Source organism: Cuculus canorus, chromosome 27 (assembly GCF_017976375.1).
Source record: "Cuculus canorus isolate bCucCan1 chromosome 27, bCucCan1.pri, whole genome shotgun sequence".
Classification (NCBI taxonomy): Eukaryota; Metazoa; Chordata; class Aves; order Cuculiformes; family Cuculidae; genus Cuculus; species Cuculus canorus.
The window spans coordinates 5,658,775-5,683,902 of NC_071427.1; the positions used below are offsets into that span (position 1 = coordinate 5,658,775).

Sequence of the window (25,128 nt, forward strand, 5' to 3'; positions counted from 1 at the left end):
CCAAGGGAATTTGGAAAGGAGCTGCCACAGAGTTCAAGGGGCAAGGCCAGCACGTCCAACCGGCTTTGCAACATCCCCGACTGGTTCCCAGCAGAGCACAGGCAGTGCCCAGCTCCCAACAGGAGGGGCCGTTCACCCTGACTATGGGGCTCAGAACAGGTGGTAGATTCAGAACTGCCATCTTTTACCATCCTTTAATCATAAAATGCTTTGGGGTGGAAGGGACTTTTACGGGTAATCTGGTCCAAACCTCCTGCAAAAGCAGGGATGTCTTTAACTGAATCAGGTTGCTCAGAGCCCCATCCAACCTGGCCTTGGACGTCTCCAGGCACCGGGCCTCCACTGCCTTCCTGGGCAACCCGAGCCAGGGCCTACGCACTCTCACAGGAAAACATTCCTCCTTTATATCCAGTCTAAATTTCCCCTCCCTTAGTCTAAAACCATTACTCCTTGTCCTGTCACAACAGGCCTTGCTTAAAAGTCTGTCCCCAGCTTTCCTGGAGCCCCTTTCAGTACTGGAAGCTGCTCTAAGGTCTCCCTGGAGCCTTCTCCTCTCTAGGCTGAACCACCCCAACTCCCTCCTTATAAACCAAACCAACCTCAGCCTCTCCATCCTCACCTCTTGGGTTGCGAGGTGGACACATATGTGATACCAGCTCTGTCACGTTTCCCTGGACCCACCAGATCAAGCGTTTTCTTCGCCCTCATTCCACCATTGAGCTTTCCCAAAATATTTCACATTCCAGACTACTGAATCCCAGTCCTCTGCTGGGGCTGCAACCACCAGCAGCCATCCCTTCTCTAAATAGAAACTACAGCGATGGAGTATCCAAAAATGATTGCTCAGAAGCAGAAGCTGTGTGTGGTTTGCTGTCTGACACAACCCACGTTGGAAGCATGGCTGGAAACATTCCTATTCCAGGTTCGGTCGCCCCTGTTTCACCAGTCTTTTCCAGAGCCAAACCAACTGACCATCCAAAGCTTCATCTAGGTCTCCTCAAGAGGCCAAATCCATCCCTTATGGACCTCTGCGTCTTTCAAACTGTGCACAGCCAGAAGCGAGGTGAGTTTACAACCTACATTCTTTCAGGATCAGCTTAAGAAATACACAAGCCCAGCCTTTTGTGTCTTTCCAAGCAAACTCATATGGAGGGGATCATTCTTTATTCCCCAGGAACATGCCCACAGCAGAGCAGGAGAGGATTTGGAATCAGCCACCTGGCAAACAAGTTGCACTGTTCCTGTTCTCAATAAAGAATCGCCTCCCTCTCGCTGCCAGAAAGCACATAATTTCTTTACCTGCTAATATTCTTTGCCACTAATCCTCAGTGCGTCTGTCCGGACAAGTAGGCATTACACATTCCATTGGCAGGAGGAGAATAAATACTCAACTTGTCTGGGCTGACCCGCAGCAGAGAAGGGAAGCTGGGATTTCACAACGTGAACAAGAAATGCCTGCGCTAAGAGATACTGCAAAGAGCAGGGACAGATGCTGTTTAACAGAGGCAAATGCAGCTCTTGCACAGTTCATCATCATGGAAAAACAGCCCAAACGTCTTTTCACAGCTCCACGCGCTGGCATCTCAACAAATCAAAGCACAGACCAACCTGGCCCTGATCTGTCACAGCAATTAGGCTGCAAAAGGTCAAGGTTTTTAATAACTCAACCATGTTTGGGAGCCGCTTATTACTGCTTCGTTCTAGTCAATTATTAGTAATGAGTAAAACACAAGCTCAATCTCCCAGGAACTCCAAGAGGGACGGAGGCACTGTGAAAAAAGTATAGCCCTTTATACTGAACCTAAGAGACGCTCAGAGATCCTCCCCATCGGCCGCCACTGAACCACATCCAGAGGAAAAACAGATGCTGAGGAAACCCGGAAAAACCCCAGCCTCTTGACCCAGCAGCCTCCAGCAGTCGGCGATTACAGCGTGCAGACAGGCCCAACGGCTCAGCCCGGCCCTGCCTCCAGCAGCCAGCTCCATCGAGAGCGGACAGAGCCGACGGCTGGCTCAGCACCAACTGGACCTAACGCCACTGGAGAGGGATCACCCACCTGAGGGGGAGAGGAGCTCACGTTGTCTTTCGGTGGACTCAGGGAAGGCGCCTCTCCTTGAAAGCCACTGCTGTTCTGAGGCTGACAGAGTTTCCTGAAAAACAGAATTTCAGGCTGTTAAACCCCAGGCTGGAGAAGCCGAAGGATGGCATTAAACATCCTCCTGCAGAGCACAGAGACTTCTGTGGGCTCAATTCTGACTGCTCGAAGATGCCACGAGAGCAGCTCGTTCAGGCACTTCCAGCTTCCATCTCAGACAAAATCTACTACAGAAAGATATCCGCCAACATCGTCTGATAGTCACTTATGTCTTCTTGCCTTCCCATGAGTTTTGTAGTGCTCTGTGAAGGGAGGTGGCACGGCTGGTGCTGCGGCAGGGAGGGAGGAGGCAGGCCGAGCATTCGGGCATGCGAGAGGATTCCCTACCCAGGATGGAATTTATCTTCCAACAGTTGTACCTCTTCTCTCTCGAACTGCTGACATCAGTGTTACAACAAATGAATTACAACGTTAAGAAAATAATCCATACACAGATCAGTAAAAACTCACATTAAACTTCAAAGCGTACAGGATATTGGTATTCCTGCTACCGACTGAAACACAGCTCAATAAGCATGACATTATCTAAACCTATTTCTGCTGAGTTTGCCTCACCCAGTTAAAACTCACTCTACGAGAAAATTCAGAGTGCACTAAAAAGGGGTCAAAACTCAAGTTCCAATCATGAACGGTTTGGGTTGGAAGGGACCTCAAAGCCCATCCAGTTCCACCCCTGCCATGGGCAGGGACACCTCCCACTGGATCAGGGGCTCCAAGCCCCATCCAACCTGGCCTGGAACCCCTCCAGGGATGGGGCAGCCACAGCTTCCCTGGGCAACCTGGGCCAGGGCCTCACCACCCTCAGACAGCAAAACATTTTTGCCTGAGAATGTTTCTTCCTAAGGTGTTAAGGAAGAAGTTCTCCCACTCAGCACCACTAACCAACACCGGACAGGAGCAGCCATCCTCTTCCCAAATCAAGCCCCTCTGGCTCCAAGAAGAGCAGGATTAGAATAGGAACCATTGTGGTATTTTTGGTCCACTAGGATTTACATTCCAGGCTTCATAACAACACTTTTAAGTTGCATCATGCAAAACAGCACTACTCTGCTCTGTGTTTGTGGTATTCAACAAACAACAAGAACCTCTGGTAGCAAAAAAGCACTATGCAAGTCATTCTTATTAATTAATTCACACTCAGGCGGGTTTATCCCCGCTTCCCACTGCCCAAGGGGCTCTCTGGATCACAGAATCATAGAATAGTTTGGGTTGGAAAGGACCTTAAAGCCCATCCAGTGCCACCCCTGCCATGGGCAGGGACACCTCCCACTGGGTCAGGGGCTCCAAACCCCATCAACCTGGCCTGGAACCCCTCCAGGGATGGGGCAGCCACAGCTTCCTTGGGCAACCTGTTCCAGGGCCTCACCACTCTCATAGGGAAGAAATTCTTCCTTATGTCCAGTCTAACTCTGCCCCTCTCCAGTTTATCCCCATTGCCCCTCGTCCTGTCACCACAAGCTTTTGGGGACAGCCCCTCCTCAGCTTTCCTGGAGCCCCTTCAGGTACGGGAAGGTCACTATAAGGTATCCTCGGAGCCTTGTCTTCTCCAGGCTGGATCCTGAAGTACCATTTCCTAGCGCCCCGGCTTTGCCCTGCTCTGACAGTGGCCACATCACTCCTGTACCAAACACCTAAGAAAAACTAGGGTTGCATCAAGCTACAGCTGTCAAGCTGAAAAAATTCAGGGTTAAAGGTTTTAATAAACCAGCTCCATGGTCATTTTGTCTCCAGCCCAAATAACCGGCATCTCAATTCTTCCACGAGAGACTTCATTTAGCTCTAAAGCACACCCCTATTTTTCAAACCTTGGGGATTATTGCAGCAATAGAGCTCACGGCTTCACAAGGTTTCCTTTTAACCAGAGCCGGACCCTTCGGCCACACCGCAGCCACAACGACACACCTGTGTTTCTGCCACCGCTCTGGCTTCGGCTGCTGCTTAGTTTACTTTTATTTAGAACAACTTCAACAGCTGCGGATCAACTCAAGGAAAGTATTTGGAGTGTGGAAACAGGAAGGGGAACAGCAATATTCCAAAAAGGCCGCAGTGAAAGTGGTGTTCTGGATGCCGTTTGACTGGACGGAGCAGCCTTGTCACATCTCCTGACGTGTTAATTAGGGATTTAAAGAAAGGGAAATGAAAGACAACGACTTTCAGTTCAGCAGCTCTTGGAACAGCAATAAAACGTGTCTACAGTGGTGAAAGGAGGATGGAAAACACAATCTATGAGGAAAAATGAGTTAGCCTACCATGGGCACTGCTATTAAAAGACAGAGGTTTAATAGACCAGGTTGGATGGGGCTTGGAGCAGCCTGAGCCAGTGGGAGTTGTCCCTGCGCATGGCAGGGCATGGAACTGGATGGGCTTTAAGGTCCCTTCCAACCCAACCCATTCCATGATTCCATGAGTCTCTGAAGATGTGCAGACGTGCTAATTATTGAACCACTGAGTGGCAACCAGCCCCGAACACCGTGCGGACACTGAACAATTGGCTGGATCCAGGCAACCACACAGCGACGTAAAGTCCTGCGTCCGCTGCCCGGGCCCTTTTGGTGAGTGTTTTTCTCCCGTCTTCCATCCGACTGTTTTTTCCATTCTGTAGCCTCATTACCTGCGCTAGCCACACGGGGCTTTGTTTGTACAGTTGAATACATCCTTTCCAAGGGCTATTTTTAGCCCTTCACATAACTGAATGCCACAATTCTAGAAAAAAGCAGTAAACATCGCTTTCTAGAGGGAAAAATTAACTTTTTTGAAAGCCATAAACATCGCATGGCAGTTGTATTTTTCCATTTAATTATAACTCAACATCAAGGCCATTTAAACGAGCTTGATTTTTCTTTAGCGTGCCAAAGCACTCCGAGTGCGAGTTTCTGTTGGTTTAGCAAAGTCTCATCTCCCAGCCAGTTGTGCTTTCAAATCATGGAACCTGTTCAAACAGAGCACGCTTTACTTCACCTTAACCAAAAAGTCCAATAAAATATATCTCAAAACTAAGTAAAATCTCTATCTGTATTAAAAATCTGCACCTAAGCGGTGCCAATGCACAGAAAACCCAGATGGGGAAACAAACAGGGCAGAATTCTCCTTTAGGAACCTGGCTGATACATTCCCGTTCCCTGCCAGCCAAGAGCTGCTGAGGTTGGAGGCTTCACCTAAGGAAAAATATCTGTGGAGTCTTTAGTGAGCAACCGGACAAAGCTACCAACACCACTACCCCTGCCCAGAGCTGTCCCAGGAAAGGGAGCACAGGCACCCCTTGGGCAGCGAGGATCGCGTTGACAGCAGGACAACCAGTACGTGCTTTAGGGGACTCGTGCCTACAGAACCACCTTGTGCTTCTCTATGCACCCTTTGCTTCAATCAAATCTTCATCTTGCAGGGCAACCGTGGCACCAAGAGGATTTGCAGCCACGGTAAACAAACATCTAAATAACGCTACAGACATCAAACAGTCAAGTATCCAAAGCAAACAGCTCAAGAGGGACAGAGACTTCCACGGGCCCAGAGCGGAGACGCAGCCAAGCAAGACAACTGGCGGCTGTGGTTGCACGGTAACGTCGCTCTCCGTGCCTTGAACAAAGCTGTCTGCACAGGAAGCCATGCACAAAGAGATATGGAACAAGGAAGGGAGAGTTTTGACAGAGAGTTGAGCTGGACACATTTGCTTTCATCCATCCATCTCCCAGGACTTTAAACCACCATTAACTTTTACCCGTAATAGCTTTTGTGCCTGTGCCTGTGCCTGTGCAGATCTCTCCCCTAGCTGTCAGTGTAATGACTTAAAGACAGCCTAGGACGATGTGAAGAGTGCGTCTGCTCTGAGACTCAAGTTCAGTCAGCTTCTACAGCTGCCTGGTTGATAAACAATTTCACCTTATGTTAAAATAAATCGAATGTTCAACTTATCGTTGTCCTACTGCCTTCAGCTACTCTGATCCATAGCAACTGACCTGGCCTGGCATTTTCAAGCTCCAGATGATGTTACAGAGAAGATGTAATAATTACCGAACAAGTATCCTTTTCAGCAACTGCTGATCTCCTTCAGAGTAGCCAGGCCAGTCCTTCTGCACTTCTTTGTAGACACAGTCTTTCAGCGTGAAAGTGCTGTCCTTGGCACTCAAATTCGCAACCTGAAACAAGTAATTTGCAAAATATCGTTAGGGTTTAATTTTCTCTCAACAGAGATCGAAGACGTAGGCAAAATCTCAGCAGTGAGCACTGTCAGGAAAGATTTATCCTTTTATTTCCTAATTATTTAGATTATTTAATCCAAACATGCCTTTCCTTTTGCCCTGTCGCTGCCACACTTTATTCTTTAGTCCAAAGCAAACCCACTTCACTCGAGAGCAAGTCATATCTAAGCAGTTTATTCAGCCTGGACGGTCTGGAACGGTGTGGCATCAGTTTATGGAAATACCTGGAAATAAACCCTAATGGGTACAGGCAGTTCAGTTACTGCAGCCGGCCGATAGCAAAAACAGTGCAGTTTATTAGCTGATAGAGGAACTCTTGCGGCAATAGCTTAGTTAACAATTGCCAGGAGATAATTTCTCACTAACCAGCCAGTAGAAAAGCCGACAGAGAGCTGCGTTCTCAAGGAGCAGCAAAGAGAACGCCTGGGAGACAGAGCGCGTTAGGGAGTGTGGAGATTGCACCGTGCCATTCGGTGCATCGAGATCACCTGCTGCGTTTCACAGAGGGAGAATTTTACCGAGGACTACTCGAGGGCAAGAACAAAACCTGTGATTACCAGCCAGAGTTTTGCAATAAGGCATTGCACCTCGGTCACATGCAGGCAGCTCAGTGCGCTCGCACGAGCGGCTTTCTGGCATTTTATCCACTTCTATCGTGTGCAGCTTCCCCAAACTCCGCACGGAGCCTACACGGATCAGAAACACTGCAGGAACTGGCAGAGGTACATTAGAACAGAAACAACTTGTTAAGAGCTATCCCACTTTAGCCAGTCTTCCACAGCTCGGCTGAAAATTTAACTTCTTGCTGCTGGTTACATGCCAGAAAAATAGGTTAACACAGAGCAAAAGCCCCAGGTAAGCTTTCAGACATGCTGCCTTAGAGAACCCTTCTCAGGCGACTGCGGAGCACTGCAAGTTTAGAAAGCAAAACCCTTAAATTCCTGTTTATAGGAGGGATACAGAGGGAGAGGTGCCAAACGCTGCACCCACAGCCAGGGCGATCAGCTGGCAGAGCCACAACCGCGTCCCAAAGGAGCTGCTCGAGTCCGACGGCCCTACGGCATTTGGAACCGGATGGTGCTTCTGCTCAGCCAGTGGAGATACTGGGCACATGTTTAAGGACTGGTGTTCTCCACTGCTCGCTCCACCCAGGAGCTGCACTGAGGAATTGCTGTTATCCACACAGCAGTAAGAAAAACAAGCAAAGAGTGGAAAGTCCTGAATTCACCAAAGATGCTGTTAATTCTTCTGCTTTTGATTTAGGGAGACTCTGACCTGACATTAAAAATCCATGCATTGAAAAGCAAAAAGCTGCAGAACCAACACAGCAAAGCTCTCCTGATAAGCAAAAAATAGAAAGCACGGTTATCAGTTTACATGACAAACACTTTGTTTTTCCTTTCAGTTTTGTCAGCTTTCCAAAACCCTGAGCCAAACTACAAGGAGAATTTGAGCTGTGTTTTACATTTTGATATCCTGGTAAACACACCCAGGAGGGAAAAGCAAAGCCAGGATCTTTTGCACAGCCTCTCCGAGGATCTTTCCGGTCACTGCTGCTTTTTACCTGCTGCTCGGCAGGGCTTGGAGCCCAGCAGAACAACAGCTCCAGCTTTCCCTGCACAGAGGCCGGGAGCTCCTGCCTCCTTGTTTTGCTGGTTGGGACTCCGCAAGCTCCACCCCAGGCCTCCCAAAAATAGAAACCTTGCAAAATGAGGCAAAAAGGCCAGCAGGAACACAGAGTCCTACGAGAGATGCAAGAGCACAATGAAACCCACACCTAGACGTATTTAGATACGCAGCTTTAATGCAGCCTGTAATTTTTAGCTTATCTTTGTCTGCCTGGGGATGGGAGCCCTGGTAGAGCTGAGAGAGATTAAGTTTAGGAGCAATATATTCACAGCCGACATGGGGGACACTGCTGCACACACCATTTGCCTGCCAGGGGCTTCTGAGAGCATCACTGAAAGGTGATGATCAGAAACAGCACTTCTAGTATTAAACCTAATTATAAAACTCAAAAGAGTGCTCAAAAGAACTCTGTGACTGCTGGAAAATTAAGGATTAAGATGTAGGGAAGGATTAAGTCGTGCCAGCAGTAACTCTGTTTTCAGTATGATCTGCCCTGGGCCCCTGGACAAACTCACTCCTCACTGTTCATTGTTTTCAGCTATGGGAAGAGGTCAAAATTGAAAAAGGGAGCAGCTACAGCATTTAAATAAACATCCACGATGCGTTCTGCTCTGTGAGAGCAATAAAGGTATCTATTGCAATTCCTAAAATGGCACCTTCAACATGACTACAAGTGTTAAGGACTGATTCAGCTTGGAGGCAGCTTTCACACTTGGCATACAAATAATACGCTTAGAAGCTGTGTGATCTTCACACCTAAGCAGGAGAGGCCTGGATCTGAACAGAGCAGAGATGGAGAGCTGAGGGGAAGGGCACATATTTTTCCCTCACATAGGAAACATTATGTCTATGAAAATATAAACCACGCTCCTTTAGTTCACGTTAATAAAAATAAAGTGTCTCCCCAGTTTTCTTGTAGGTCCCCTTCAAGTACTAGAAGGCTGCTATAGGGTCCCCCCCAACGCCTTCCCTTCTCCACATCACCAAACATTAGTGTTCCTCTCGAAGGGCCTAAGCTGGTGAACCCAAATCATACAGTTTGGCTGCACACACTGCATCGAGGCGCAGACACGAAAGGCTCCTGCTGCCTCTGGCAAAATAGAGATGTGATTACAAACTGCTGTCAGGCACGGCCTTTAAAGAAACTCTCAACCACTGTTCCAAGAAGCCATTTCCCTTTATCTAAATCATAGACTCATAGAATAGTTTTGATTGGAAGGAACTTTAAAGCCCATCCAGTTCCAACCCCCTGCCATGGGCAGGGACATCTTGCACTGTCCAGTCTAAATCTGCCCCTCCCCAGTTTATACCCATTGCCACTCATCCTATCGCTACAACTCTTTGCAAACAGTCCCTCTCCAGCTTTCTTGTAGCCCCTTCAGGTGCTGAGGTCACTATAAGGTCTCCTCGGAGCCTTCTCTTCTCCAGGCTGAACCCCAACTTCCTTGCCTTCACCTGAGTACAAACCTGTTGCAGAAGGTTGTCCAGCAAATCCTTGTCCTGCTGAGAAAGTCCATCCTTCTGCAATCTGAGAATAAGTTCGGGTTTCTTATAAGGCTTTAGTGCCAGTAAGTGCACAACCCTGTCTTTGAAGGGTCTCTGAGAAATCGCACTATTGCCTCTCTTTATTGCACTGGCAAGGTTGACGGGCGTTGGGCGCTTCCTGGAGGGAACGGCATCAGAAGCTCCTGGTGCAGGTTTGCGCACCTGTACCTTTTTGCCTAAAATGAGACGAGAAGAATGAATGGCAGCAGTCACCTCGCAAAGGCCGGTGGGCGTCATCACATTCATGGAGTTCATCACACCAGCCAGAGTGTCAGAAATGACAATGAAGGACAGACACAAGCAGCACAGCCCATCCGCTCCGATACGCTGCCGGAACGGGTATCCCATGAGTTTTATGATTCATGACAAGCCTGTAACAAGTAAACAGCAACACCAAGCTCTGGAAACCTGAGTATTATTGCCCACAAGCTTACATAAAGCTCTCTTTGTTTGCCAGTTTTTCATTTATCCCAAGTGCATGTATCCCCCACAGTTAAACTGACCATTTTTTTTGCCTCCCTATGTGAAGAAAATTCTACATTATTATGTAGAAGAGTCGAAATATGGAGTGGAAAGACCAGAACTGGTCAACGAGCGGCTCCCTGCTGCTGATCTCAGCAAAAATGCTGCTCTAGCAGATGTTTCTGCTTTTGGAACAATGGGAACTTTATGGGGCTGGGTCCTCTCCCTTCCCCCCGCCAAACACGGCCACATGAATGGGGTCTAACGCCGATACATCGGCCTATTCATTGGCGTGCTGGCTGCTCCAATGGAATAACCCCTTCCACACTGCATAACAACAGCTTCCCCCTCCTGTTACATCTATCTATACGTGAGAACATAAAGCTGTCTCAAAAGTTCATCTCGAGCCCTCAGAGGCAGCTTCTTCAGCTCTGTCCCAAGTGTGGTTCTTGGTTCATGACAGCATCATACAAGAATTCATGTTCCTATTCCTATCAAAACCAGCTTTAACTGGAGCCCTCAAGTCCCACACCACTCACTAAAGCGCAAATCAACGAAATTTACTATTCTAAATACAGAATCATGGAATGGTTTGGATTGGAAGGGACCTCAAAGCCCACCCAGTCCCACCCCTTGCCACCTCCCACTGGATCTGGTTGCTCCAAGCCCCATCCAACCTGGCCTGGAACACCTCCAGGGATGGGGCAGTCACCACTGCTCTGGGCAACCTGGGCCAGGGCCTCCCCACCCTCATCATGAAGAAATTCTTCCTAATGTCTAATCTAAATCTTGCCCCTTCCAATTTAAACCCACTCTCCCTCATCCAGAAGCAGGACGCAGAGCTGGGTTCCTGCTACCAAGGGCAAAATCAGTAAATCCACAAAGAAAAGGTGTAGGTTCCAAGGTCTAAACCACAGAGATGCGATCCACAATCACCTTGGTTCAAGAAAGTGACCTTCCCTGTGACCAACATCATGCAACGTTCACTGCAAGGCTTCTGGAGGGCTATTTCAGCAGCTCTCCACTGCTAAGGAGCAATGGCTTCAACTGAGTCAGCTGAAGATACTGGCGATTGTCTGCAGTGTTTGTTTTACTGAAATGTAGATTGCATAACCGAGTTCCCATGTCCTGACTTCTTCTTACACACCACGCTGATGCAAGTAAGCACAACCCACCGTCGGCAGGGCTGAGTTAAAGCCAAGAGGGAGAAAAACAATTTGGACATTAAATATCCCAAATTCAGAAGTCAACTGAACTTTGTTTCCAGAAATGGGACACAAGGAGATTCATCAGCTTTCTACAACTCAACCTTAACTCTCGCCAGGGCAGGAATGGCAAAAACACACACGGACATTTCCGCTTACAGCTGAAGCCAAAATGTGTGATGACAGGGAAAGAGAAAATGAAGTTAATTCAGAACATGAAGTCTTTTCAAATATTTCTATGCGTGCATCTATATAGATGTGCACACACATTTAGAGTATGTATAACACATCTCCCTACAGGCATATTACCAATCAATTTACACAGATACTCCTTCAGCTCCTACTTCACGTCTCTACTGCTCTGTTGATCTCCAATTTCAACATTTCACATAAATTCTTCCACATCCGAGCTGCCCGGATAGACTCCACTGACGCTGAAGTGCTGAGCACTGCGTTCTCATGGAAATGTGAGAGCCAGCCTTGTCCCTCCAGACCGGCCTGCACTGGAATCAGCTGATGGTGCTGGCACACGGAACCCGCGCGTGTCCCACAGGATGGCTGTCCTTGCCCAGGCTTTTCCTTCTTGGACCGGTGCTCTCCTCCAATCTGAAACTCTGATATCCCATATATGCCCTCCACTCCGCTGCTTTCACAGGGCCGTGTCTCCATTTTGGAGCAACAAATGTTTCAGCAAGAGTATTATTAAATCAAAAGTTTTGCTCCATCTTTCCGGGAAGCAATTTGCTCCGAGAATCTTTTCCCTCAGAAGCCTACAAACTCCATCCCCTTACTGTAATGCTCTCAAATAGAAGCTAAACAAAATAATCCTCTAGTTTACAGGAAATCAATGCATTTCCTTCCTGATTACTATCTGATTTCTCAGCTTTGAGTGCTTGGCTGATAAAACAATGAGTCAGGGTCAGCTCTGCATTTTGCAACTCACCCTTCTCATCACAGACATCCTCTGGCTGCAGAGCACATGGGCTGCAGAAAAAACAGCCGCCTCACAAACAAAATGGAACTCCACTTTCTGGTTACTATTTGTGACCAGACTGAGGTTAAACAGTGACCTGAGCCCGATGTTCAGTCTCTGCAGGGTCCTCCTGGAGCTCAGTTTTGTTTCCTCCCCAAAGATTCCCCTTTTTGTCACAATGAGGTGGTTTGTTTGAGGCCACAGTCAGCAGCAGCGCTGCTTTAGTCTCTTTGTTTGTAACCCCAGGGCGCTGCTATCCGCATCCTTGATGTTGTGTGCTCGGGTCGGAAGCACAGGCACCCACCAGACACGTGACAACGGCGGTGGTGTCTTTCAGATGCCTTCGCTGGGGCATAGATACTTTTGAGGGATCAGCACCATCCTCTCCGCATCACCACATGGCAGACATGAAACAATGCCAGAGTGATGTGACTGCACCCAGACAACCCTCAGAGGCCACGCAAACACCACCACACGTTCTGGGGTGAAGATGGAAGCAACGATAAAGTCACAACACAAGGAAAGCAGCACCCTAAAATCAGACGCCCATAAGGAACCAACAAATACTCATTAAAGACTTTCGCTGTCAAGCATACAAACGTCAGCATTGAGTTCCGAAGCTGGAGAAAATCGCCCCCCAAAGCGAGCTGTTGCTTACCTACATATCTCCCACCAGGTTTAATGACTATAGCGCTTCGGCTACGAGTCTCCTCCTCCGCCTGCGCCATGCTTTGCCTTGCCTTCTGGTAGGAATCATCAGTAGCACACACCGTGATCTTATCCTGTATGCTTCCCAAGCAATCCAGGTGGATGTTGCCATTGCTGCAAAAGAGAAAAGATGGAAAAGACATTCCCAACACTGCAAAAGGACACAACTCTGCCACCAGGGAATAAGCGAAGCCACGTTGTCTAAGTAATCATAGAATCATTTGGTTGGAAAAGACCTTTAAAATCATCGAGTCCAACCTGGGGAGGGGACAGAATGCAGCTGAAGGGTAAGACAGATTCTTCTGCAAGCACTTCCTCACCCAAATACACACACACAAACAGATTAGAAAGACTCTAAAAAAAGCAAGCATGTGTTAAGTTTTATTCTGGTTTGTTAAAGAAAAGGTTCTACAGAAGGTAAGACAAAACCCAAGGCTGGATGTCCTCTTGCTGCGCCACTCACCTAGATACATACTGCTGGATGCAGTCAAAACTCCCTTGGGGGCTGTCCTTGCCAATATTGGAAAGGTAAAATGTGAAAGTCCGCACTTCCGTGGGTCGATCAGGCCTTGGAATTGCGATGTGCTGTTTGGAAGAGAATAATATTGGTCACTTGGGTAGCACACACAAACACAAAATGCGATGTTCCTGCAATCACCGTGCTTTTAGCCATCATGCATCCCACTAGAAGTAGAGCACAGGGATTCCTGCACAGGAGACCATGGAGAACAGGAAACTACAAGAAAGATTCCCATTAGCAAAGCTCTCTGCACTGCAAAGATAAGGTAACAGAGACAGACAGATGTAGAACAGCTAAAAAGACAGCTCTGTGACAGAACAGAGGGCTCGCTGCCGTTCAAAACAGAGCCCACAATAATCTTATTCTAGGATCTGACCCAATTCTATAGATTCAGGCTCAAACCAGATCTGCTACCACTGTTCATATTCAATTTAAAGCAGTCGAGCCTTGTTTCTTCAGAATTAGTGATCCCGCACTAAACACAGTGGAGTCGGGTCACTAGGTAGCACGCTTATTCTTTTTTAAGAGATCATAATTCCATAACAAGATTTCATGGCTCACAGTAGAGTGTGACGCTGCTTCTAAATTAAATATTTAATCAAGCATTAAGTGTGCTCTGCAGACAACTCCACAGCCACCTGCGTTGTTGCTCTCCCCCCAGCCATTCATTTTTCAAAAGGGAAACTGCTTCCCCTCCGCACTCGAGATTCAACATAAATCTCCGCATCCCTTCTACTATCACATGAATATTTGATCACGAAGATGGCTTCCAGAAAATGAGACAGAAGGAACATCAGCTCCAGCCTATTTTAGGCTACACTCTACCACACAGATTTATATTTACCCGGATTGCCACACATAGGCACAAAAATCTGCATGCCCAAACCACGCCGTGGCATCCAGAGATGATTGCGCTGCGCAGATCGCTGCCGGGACAGAAGCGTTTGGGTGGTTTCCCTTTGACCTCAGACATTTACAGCAGCCTGGAAACTCACTGCGTCTGTGCCACTCTGCTAAACCACGGGGATGTTCCCAGAACCGGAAAGAAACGCTTGTGTGACCTGTGCTGAGCTGAGCCACTGCGGCATTTTCCATTTGCCCTCCACGAGGAGCAGCTCTGCTCCAGCCAGCTCCCAGGCGCCTTCCCTGCTTTCCAAACTGGGAGGGCTGGAGCGATACAGGACAAGTCATGCCCCGCACAGTCCTAGGATCTAGATCCAAAAATACCCAGAGTAGTTTGGTGGGGATCTGGGCACCACGGACCCTCCATCGGCAGCTGAGCTCCGTTATCTCCCCTGCCAAACGTGTGCCGCAGCCTTGAGCCCTTAATCTGTCCTGGCACCCTCTGCCCCCACCCAGCCAGAGCAAATAAAACTCCCTTCTGCTTTACAGGCGAGCTGAAAACACGCACAAAGTCACAGTTATGTCAACAGCAGATTGTGGGTGTTTTACAGCTGGCCCTGTCCCTCCGCTGCTCCATTTGCTGGGAACGGGGCAAGGAGGAAAAAGCTGAAAGAGGGGAGATTGAGATGAGATCTTGGGCAGAAATGTTCTCCTGTGAGAGTGGGGAGGCCCTGGCCCAGGTTGCCCAGAGCAGTGGTGGCTGTCCCATCCCTGGAGGGGTTCAAGGCCAGGTTGGATGGGGCTTGGAGCCCCTGAGCCAGTGGGAGGTGTGGCAGGGACTGGATGGGCTTTGAGGTCCCTTCCAGCCCAAACCAGTCCACGACTTCATGAAGGTAACTGCAACAGCTGCTCCGCTTCCAGTGCTGCTCCTCAGGGCTGCGAGTCATGCTTGTAAAGTACAACCTGGAGGATGGAACCAAAATATTCACAAACTAAAAGAACCTGCTTCTACCTCCTCATTGAAAATGGTAAAAACCAGCTGCTCGAAGAGCCCCGGCTTCGGTGTTTTTGAGTAGTTTCTGCAGCTTCTTCAAAGGAGCCAGAGACAGAAGCGAGGGAGTCACTGGAGCATCAAACGCTGCTCATTCCAGTACTGAAAAGTGTAGCATATGCAAACCAGCCGTTATCTAGGAATTATTTTTAGCCCAAACAGAAGGTTTCTCAAGCCACCAAATCAGCATGGTAACTGCTTTGAGGGAGCCCTAATTTTGGTGCAGAGTATGACAGCAGTAACCATGGGCACTTAAAAATAGCGCAGTACAGATGTGACTTCTGTTTTCTTCTTTTAAGCAACATTCATCTGTGTACAGCTCGCTCTGAACGGCAACTGCACCTCCCTCTATTAATACAGCACAAGTTCATCCCAAGAAATGCGGAAACGTCATTTTTTCCAATCATGTCGAGTTAGGCCTACCAGCTGTATCGCAGAGCTGCGTGGACACCCATGTGTTTGGCACCTGAAGGTTTTTTTTCCCCCCAGTTCAGTTCTTTCCCTGTTCTTCCTCTGACCCCAGAAAGCACCTGCAAATCTCAGCCAGGCTAAGCTGTGATTCTGCACGTGCTTTTACTGAAACAGAAGCATCTTCAGCCTTTCCTGTAAAGTTATGCCCTCCAACTGCTGCGATTTGGTTCTTGAGCTCTTAAATTCTAACTTACGCACGCTGAAACAAGCCAAATGCTCGGGATTCCACATAAACTTACAAAACCATCACAGAAAATGCAGTTCATTATGTAAAATTAACAGAGAGATGCTGCTCTTGGGGAATATCCAGACAGCCCCACCTCAGCGGCTCGAGGTAGATAACCCTACCAATCACAAGCCTATCGCTGCTATCAGAATCTGATCCCTGCACTGATTACTGCCCTGAAAAAGTCATTAACGAGACTTGCGTGGCTATAAAGAAACGCATCCCAAGGCAAGGATCATTTACAGTCTATAGGTTATAAAAACTCGCGTCAGATTCAATCCAGACCAGGATCCACACAGGAGGGTTTGTGACCTGTTGATGAAGGGGACAGTTTATTTTGGGCAAGAACACCACCATCCTCCTTCTAGCACGTGCGACAGCGCTGCACCTTGCTGAACCCGTGAGCTATTCTGGCCGGCTCCCTCTGTGGTTAATCACAGCATTACGGTGTTTGCTGTGCATCAGAAGCCGGGAGTATCCTTGACGCATGCATTAGACTAACGCTGGGAACACTTAAAGAGCGACATGGACACAAGAATTCAAAGGCTTCACAAATAATGAGATCCAACAGGTCAGGAGGTTTCCGAGAGTTAACCTGAGGAAGAAGCAGTTGGGTTTGAACTCTTATTTTATGTCCTGCCTCCCCAAGTCACCAAGTACTCTGAGTTTTTCCTGCTTGTGAGGGGATACTGGCAGAGAAAAGCTGCACTGTTGAAATCTCCTATCACCAGCCACTGCTTTAAGTCACATCTATGTGCGTACAAAACCCACCACCCTCAAAAGCTCCTGGTAAACCTTTTCCATAACACCACTTATTAGGAAGCAAAATAGGAACACAACAAATCCTGGAATTAAGGTACAGGGGAAGAAAGTGTATTTGAAAAATAAATCGCTAAATGAAAACATTTTCATGTCATCACCGGACTTCAAGAACTCATTAAATCACTGGAATTATCCCCTCGGTCCAACTGATAGGAGACAATTTCTCCACACAGGGCCCAATCCTGACACGGACCAGCCCCACACAGATGGATCTGCAGCTGCGTGCCCCTCCTTAGCCCCACTGAAACAATAACAACAGGACAAAGAGCCCTTTCTGTCCATCCCAACTGACCGGGATCGCGCTTTCTTCAAAGCTCTACCTTTGGCCTTTACCCGACAGCACCATTAATTAAACAGCAGAAGACGAGGCGAGTGGAGGTCAGCGCCACACTGCCAGCATCCTCCTCGCCGCAGCACCCGCCGCTGCTCGCTCTGCGCTGGCCTCGACGCTTCCCTCTTCACACAGCAGCAATTGCGCCGCTCCCATTCAATCCCAACTAATTACAGGGAACCGGCAGCTTTTCCACCAAAAACTCTTCTCAGGAAGTTAAGAACTCGAATATAACTATTAATATGCTAAATAGTTATCTTCAATTATTATAAGGAACTGGATAATTTTAAAATAATTTTTTTTTAATAAGGAACTCCGTGATTTAAAATATTTTCCATTTTTCTAAGTAACTGCATCATTTTAAACCAAGTATTCTTTAAATTTACAAAGAACTTCATCGTTCAAAACCTGGTTTTCTCTTGGTTAACCTTAAAATGCCCAGGTGCCTCTCAGATCCATGCAAAACCCCCACCAAGGTGAGAGCAGCAGCTGCAGAGCAGTTTAAGCTGTTCCGATTCAGTTCGCTCTGTTCCCTTCCAGGCGGGAGGTGAAGTCAGCGCAGAGGCTTTTCTAGAACTTCAGCAGCCTTACAGGAAAGGTTTGGTGTGGATCCTCTCCACAAAGGGGAAGGAGAGCGCTTGCAGCCTTTTTAGCTGCCTTATTACAGGCAAAGCCGTTTGCTCATCCCGTAACGACAACTCGCCCCCCCTCACCAGTTCTCCTCCTCACTTGTCTCTCATTTGGCCAAACCTCAGTTGCAGATTTTTATCTATTCTTTCATGCTGAGCTCTCTGGGAAGTTTAATTGTAAACAAAATAAAAAGCCTGGAAATTGCTCCTTTCTTTATTTCCCAGGACAAAAAGGTTTGTATTTTCCTTCTTAACTTTCAATAACAATCATGTCTTTCCTGCTAGTAACCATGGACCCGGTGAGACTCAGGGTAGAACATGGGCAAGGAGGAACGGGCTGGACTTCAACGCCTGCTGAATTTCAGCCTTTTAGAAAGTGCTATTGTGCCACCAAAAAATAAAATCAGTTATTTGCAGTTCAGATTCTCGAACAAAAAATTCCCCTTCCTTATGCAGAGCACTAGAGTGAAACACCCCCCTTTCTCTGTCTCAAATGTGTGTAAATGATGTTTTTAAAGGTCAGTAAAGAGTTGCACGACTATTGAAACCACTACCAATTAAATCTCAGCCTTGTCAGTAACCGGCATGACGGAGGGTTCCAAGCATCTATAAATACCCTGGAGTTAGTCAGCGGAACAGAGGTTAAAGAAATAAAACTGAACGTGAAATCCCTCTGATTCGCACAGGAACTGCACGGTTGTTTAGGGGTGCACATTACAACTCCCAGCACACCCACAGCAGCCTCTGCTGTAAATAACCTGCACCCCTCAAGTCTTGCACCTAGTTTTCCAGGCCTGGCGGGGCGTTTCCTCAGGACACTGGCGAGGTTTCCATGGATTCCTGTACCCCCCTCAGCATGGCCACGAGCAAACTTTCCGTTTCCTTGTCCTGCCCAACAGTGTGGCCTTATAAAAGTGAACTGCTCTACCAGCAGCACTTTCGCATTGCTATGGATTCAGCACGGTTAGGAAATAAAGAGGGGGGAAAGGCTTTTACAGAGGGATAATCCATGTGATCCATGAGCAAACTCTCTTTCCTGGACCACATCTGAGCTTCACATCTCTCAGAAAGCAGAGCATCGCTCTTTGGGCTGGAACAGAACAGACGCACAGAACAAACGCCTCACTCAGATTAATCGTCTAAGCCAGTAAAGAACTTTCCAAGGCAACCCACACACAAACTTACCCCTTGGCTTCCTTGAAACTGGATTACGGGCTTCGATGTCACAGCATCCTGCAAAAACAAGTGGAAAAAAGAAAACAGATTACCTTTGAGAAACGTAAAGCTCCAATATTCTCTGCCAAAAAATCCTCGGCTTGAGTTGCCACCTATACTTTTGTTTTCTTAAGGAATATGGTTTAGGGAAATATACAGAATTCCAGGAGAAAAAATAAAAGACCCCTTGAAACAGATTTCTACCTAGAAAAGGGATAAAGCTGTAACACGACCAGTGGTTAAACAGCATCACAAGTGAAAGCCATTAACCCTCACTTCAGAAAGGAAATCTCTGAGATGATAGACAGTTGGACCAACTTCATTCCTTCCCAATCCCACATCCTGGGCACAGCACCGCTCAATTGTGCATCTCCGATGCTTAGGGAAGTTTGGAGTTAAACAGGGGATACTGGAGGGGAAAATTTATTGCAGTCCTAGGCCTGGGCACGTGCTAAGTACATTTTTTCCAACAGAGAGCTTGGCAATTTGCTGGGAAAGCAAGCTGCAGCTCCATTGCAAAACACCGCTGCTACCCTGCCTGTTCCAACCCTCGGCCTCTTCCTCCGTTCTCTCTCGATGACATCTGGGAAGCCGTCGCACTCTGTTAAACCCCCTGAAAGCTGCTTGAGACAGAAACACCACTGAATTCCAGCCTTTTTGCACTGTGATTGCGTTTTTTATTCACTGAGGCTTTGGAATTCAAACTTTTACCTGAGGTTTCAATACAGGGAAAGCAATAACGTAAGCAATCCGAAACAAACTCATTTGAAGTAAGGCTTTCAGTTCTTTGACTTCAGGAGAGCCGGGGCTGCATTGGGTTTGTTTCCTAAGTCCCAGAAACCATTCCCGGACACACTAACAGTTGTCCTCCCGCAGCACAGGAGCTGCACGCTGGGGTGGGAACACACAGCGGGTGGGATCCCGTTTGAAGGCTTTCCAAAGGAACCAGAGGGTTTACAGACAGGTTGGAATGTCATTTAGAAGACAAGATCTACGGGAGGCACATTTTCAAGGGCAAAACGCCAACGAGAGTTTAGGAGCCCAAGCCCAAACGGAGCATTTGGACTGTCCTATTTGTGCCTTAGTGTCCACATCTCCCAGCATGACAAGGAATTCCCCAGAATCCCAGAAACAGACATTTATAGTGAGCAGCAGAGGAGTTAACAGCCCGAAAGCTCATTAAATTTATCATCTCTCGTAAAACCTTTCCAAATGCTTTCAGCCCAGGCGCAAAGGATCTCAGCCACAACACGCTGACATTAACAATCAAACTCCCTAGCAAGAAACCATCCTCTGAGCAGAGCTGGGTAAGTTCGGAGCAAGCCATGGCTCCTGACCCTTTGAGAGCCCATTGAATGCAACTTAACAGATCCACATCCTGCCCTCGTTGTTACGAGATATTCATGATGGTGAGCAAAGCGAGAACACGCCTGAAGCTGGCGGCGCTCACCTCGTGCTGTACTGCGAGTTTTACAGACCCGAAACAACCTTGTAAAGAAACAATAAACAACATCTCGGCTCTCCGTACAAAGATCGCTGAATTCCTTGAGTGCCACGACACCGCATACCACAGTGAGCTGCTCACGGACGGGCCGGCCAGCTCTGCGCTCACGCTGTCAGCATGTCCTGCGCAAGGTGCCCAGAAATCCACATGGACAGACTTGAGCAAATAGGCATCTCAAACATTGAAAAAATCTGGGCTGAAAAATACCAGAACGTGGATCGTGTCCGGCTGGTTGGGGATCAGCGAGCTCTGCTATTAATTTGGGAACGCTACTTGGGTGGAATACAAAGGTGACAGGGAGCGTACGCCGAATAGCGAGGCCAAAATGATGCCCTTTTACACACATCGGGACAAGCTTTAATTACAGGACTTATTAATTGCCTGATCTCCATACATAATGGTTTGAAGTTAAACACATCATCTCAAACTTAAAAACGGGCATTCGCGCAGGTGAAAAGGCAAACTCCAGCTTTGTTTCCCTGACCCCCCAAATACAGGGCTTCCAGGTTTTGACTCGGAGATGCCAAGTTCTGGGATCTGCCGTGTACGAATATCACAGTACATCCCTGCCACGCTCCACAGAGGGATCGCAGGAAAGAGCCGGATAGTGGAGACTCACTGCACCGTCCCAGCTCTCCTCCCAGTGAGAGATGGGGAAGGTTCTGAGGCTGCCCAGCAACATCCCTGTTCCTACACAGGCATCACCTCTCTTCTGATCATAAAATCATAGGATGGTTTGGGTTGGAAGGGACCTTAAAGACCTTCCAGTTCCAGCCCAATACTCGGGGAAGAGCATCACACATGCACACACTAACCTGAAGTATGTTTATTAGATGAAGTTAAATTCCTGCATGGACACCTTCCACTCAGAATCAGCGAACAGACGAATTAAGCTGAACCAAATCAAACCGTATTTCAATGTGCATCTTCAGTTCATTTGGATTAACTTTTCTGAATGTCATTTTATGGACAAACCCCAATTTCCAGAAGTTCTTGCTACCATTTCCAAAATTCCTTTGTCATTTTCTAAAGCCATCACATTCTTCTTCCTTCGTGATGCCACAACAGTGGCCTTCCCTTGTTACAGTCTCCTAGAGATGCTGTCCCATCCACCTTTACTGGAACGTGGTCCTTTCCTTCTCATTAAACCATTCCCCTCCTGAGCCCTAGAACAGGACTGTGGAACTGCTGTGGGTGCACTCTTGCCTTCTGTCATGTCCGCTGGCTCCCGGGGGTCAGGAAATCGGCAGTAAATCAGGGATGTGGCCAAAACCTCACCTTGGTGTTCAGTGAAGATGCAGAACCAGCCCAGATTCTGGCTTTATCCCTCCTCACTATATTTCAAAAGGCCATTGGAAGCTGATTAGAATCAAGACAAAAATCTAAGCAAGAAAACGACCATTCCAGTGTTTTAAACCAGGTTTGGTGCTGCTGCTGAGCTCCAGACACACGCCTCTGTAGGTACCACACTCATCCCTAACAGAGACAGCGCTGTTGAAGAGGTCCAGGCATGAACAAGCCCAATTGCTCGGACATGTGGGACCAGCAAACACGCAGCTGCTGGGCAAGAACAATGAGTTTCCAAGCCAGGAGCAAGCAGAGCTCCTTTAAACACACCTCAGACGTGAATTACGCGTCTGCTGCCCACTCGCCGTTGTTTTAGAAGGCTTCCTGAGGACTGAGAGGTTGCCAAAGCATGGCTACGTCCTCACAGCTTGTGAGTTTCTGCAATGGAGCGTCAAGAAAACGCATCGAGCTTCCTCCCATCTTACCATAAGAGAAAATGTTACTCTAAGAGAAAACAAGTTGTTTTAACAAACTAGGGAGTCCTCACCCCAAAGCTCTATAGCAATCACTTCCAAAGGAACATCCAAACTGCAAACGCATGGCTGTACTTCTCTCAGATCTCCTCAAACCACCAGGATCACCTAATCCACCTGACTTGCCATCAGACCCTCAAAGGAGCCTGGACAGACCCAGTTCCGATGGGTGACAACCCAGTGTTTGACTCCATCAAAATTCACTTCTCTGCCATTCAGAAAGAGCGTTTCCACGTTTCCCTGCCCAGATCACTGCCTTGCAGAGCTCCTGCTGTATTTTTGGGGCACAGTGCAGTAAAAGCCGCAAGCCTCCGAACACAAATTCTCTGCTCCGGGATGCCAGCAGGAATCAGACCCTACATTCCCAAGTGCTGTTTGCCAGATGGGCCTCCAGAAGCCATGAGGTTATTGCAGAAGTCATGGGATTAAACCAGAAAAACCAAACACTCATCCCCAAAGCTCCCACAAAACATTTGTCTTCTATTAGGAGGGTTTTAAGCTTCATCTTCATCCTCCGGCCTCCCTGGGATAGAGGAGAGCTAGGAGCCTTTATTGCCTACTGCAAACACACGCGGAGGCAATGCACAAACAACTACTTGCACTAAAACACTGCAGACCTGGCACATGGAAGCTTGAGTAAAGAGGAGGAGGAACAAGAAAGTATCCATAAAACACACAAAAATGGAATGTAAACCCAATAATGTACGTTATCAAAGCTGGCATGGGGTTTCAAAAGCATTTAGCGGGAAAGCTGGATGAGCTATTCCAACACAGGACCAGGAGGGGTACTTAAAATCCTGAGCTGGAAACTTCCCATTTCTTCAGGGAAACACAGATAACTGGAGAATACGTTGGTTTGAGAACATTTACTGTGGTGGATTTACTGGAATTCATGCTAGAGGCAGAGTTACATGGAAAATATTTGCCTATACTCAGTGCCGGTGTGTTTGTCTGGTCTCTTGAGTGTGAGCAGTCACAAACGCTGAGCAAACAGCACAAATGAAAGCTTCCCCATGCTTATGCTGGAGGAAAGGAATTGTTTTTAGAATTTAAAGCTTCTTGTGAACATTTAAAATCGGTAGCAATAACCGTATAGGGAAATGATACAATCATGGCAGCACCAGGGCTGGCATTAATGGGACGTTTGGAGCGGCACATGCAATCCAGCCAGGAAAAGCCTCTACGCCTCAGAAGCCAGGTAGGAAAATGAGAAGAAACAGAAATTCCTTAAAAGTCATCAATTTCAGACTCACTAATACCCCAGACTCAGAGTTCCTCTAATTCCTTTGTTATAACTGCTTTATGTTTCTTTTGCACAGGCAGTGCAGACCAAATATCAGCATGCTCCATTTCTTCCTCTGGCTTCTCAGGACAACTGGACAAAGGAGGAAAAAGGGTCAGCTTTCAGTCCTGGAGGATACGTGGCTCTAGCAGACCCGGATGATGGAGAAAAGCTGCCCTGCAGATCAGACGAGAACTCAATCGTTTAGATTTCCGCTTATATTTTCATTTTAAACACAGCACAGATTTTGATAAGTAAAACAGAGATGAAACCCAAAGCAAATATAGAATCACAGAATCATGGAATGGTTTAGATTGGAAGGGACCCCAAAGCCCATCCAGTCCCACCCCCTGCCATGGGCAGGGACACCTCCCACTGGATCCAGTTGCTCGAAGCCCCATCCAACCTGGCCTGGAACCCCTCCAGGGATGGGGCACCACTGCTCTGGGCAACCTGGGCCAGGGCCTTCCCACCCTCATTGTGAAGAATTTCTTCCCGATGTCTAATCTAAACCTTCCTCTTTCAATTTAAAACCATTCCTTCTCATCCTATCCCTGCACTCCCTGATCCAGAGCTCCTTCCCAGCCTTCCTGGAGCCCCTTTTCATACTGGAAGGCTGTTGATGATATACCTAATGTCTCGTTGTGACAGACTCACCAGAGACACCCTGGAGTCCCAAAGTTCATTAGCAGCGAGATCTGTAAACCCCAGGGGAAATAAATACCTTTGAATACAGCTACAACAACTTCGAGTGACTCTGTGCAAAGTTTCCCGGCAGGCAATTACCAGAGCCGGCCCCAGAGACCCATTGTGTATTTGGGAGAGAAAGAACTTCTCCCAAGACATTCCTCTCTTTCAAGGGTTATATTTACCTCCTACTAGAAACACAGCAGTAAAAGAACCTCCTGAATCTTCTTTTTTATGTCCCATCTATTACTTACGGCACTAAAACACTGTCTCTCTGAAACACAATTTCCACGTATAATTCCAGGCGTCCCAACGATCTCATTGAGGTTGCGGACATGGACAGGCTGCAGAGAGGACCAAGTCTGCTGAGACTTGGAAATCACAGATGCTGTATGATTTCTGTTGAGCTAAATTACAAAGCCCTCCAGACCTTTTTATATATAAGGTACTGTTTGTGTGATTCAAATCCAATGTTCTCAGGGAAACAGTCTTGGAAACACCATGGAAATCCACAACTACGGAAGGAAAAGTTTAACTTTCTACTTCCCTGGCAACTAGTTCCAGTGCCTCACCGCTCTCATTATGAAGAAGTTCCTCCGTTATGTAGAGTCTAAAAAACACGGTTAAGTGAAAACCATGAAGAATCTATCCCAATTGAAAAGTTATGCACCCACGATGAAAAGCAGCAGCTCAGTCCTTGCAAGGCCAACCACTTGTATCAGTACTCAGAGAGCAATCAAACACCCCTGCCACCACGATGTCACGCAAAGACTTCTTGCAATCCCAATTCCTAATTGTCTATGGCAACGCAAATGCAGTAACGGAGTAACTCTCTCCCAAGAACAGCAGGATG

General features: G+C 47.6%; 1 protein-coding gene across 1 annotated transcript in view; it reads right to left on the bottom strand.

The window, feature by feature from the left end:
* Positions 1-25,128, bottom strand: part of ELL (elongation factor for RNA polymerase II) — a 55,586-nt gene that overhangs the window by 11,944 nt on the left and 18,514 nt on the right. The window contains exons 2-7 of the mRNA XM_054049884.1: positions 18,953-19,000; positions 13,338-13,459; positions 12,825-12,988; positions 9,449-9,702; positions 6,165-6,289; positions 2,058-2,151 (exon numbers count right to left, since the gene is read on the bottom strand). Of these exons, the coding sequence (XP_053905859.1) occupies positions 2,058-2,151; positions 6,165-6,289; positions 9,449-9,702; positions 12,825-12,988; positions 13,338-13,459; positions 18,953-19,000 (807 nt within the window). The remainder of the gene's footprint in view (positions 1-2,057; positions 2,152-6,164; positions 6,290-9,448; positions 9,703-12,824; positions 12,989-13,337; positions 13,460-18,952; positions 19,001-25,128) is intronic.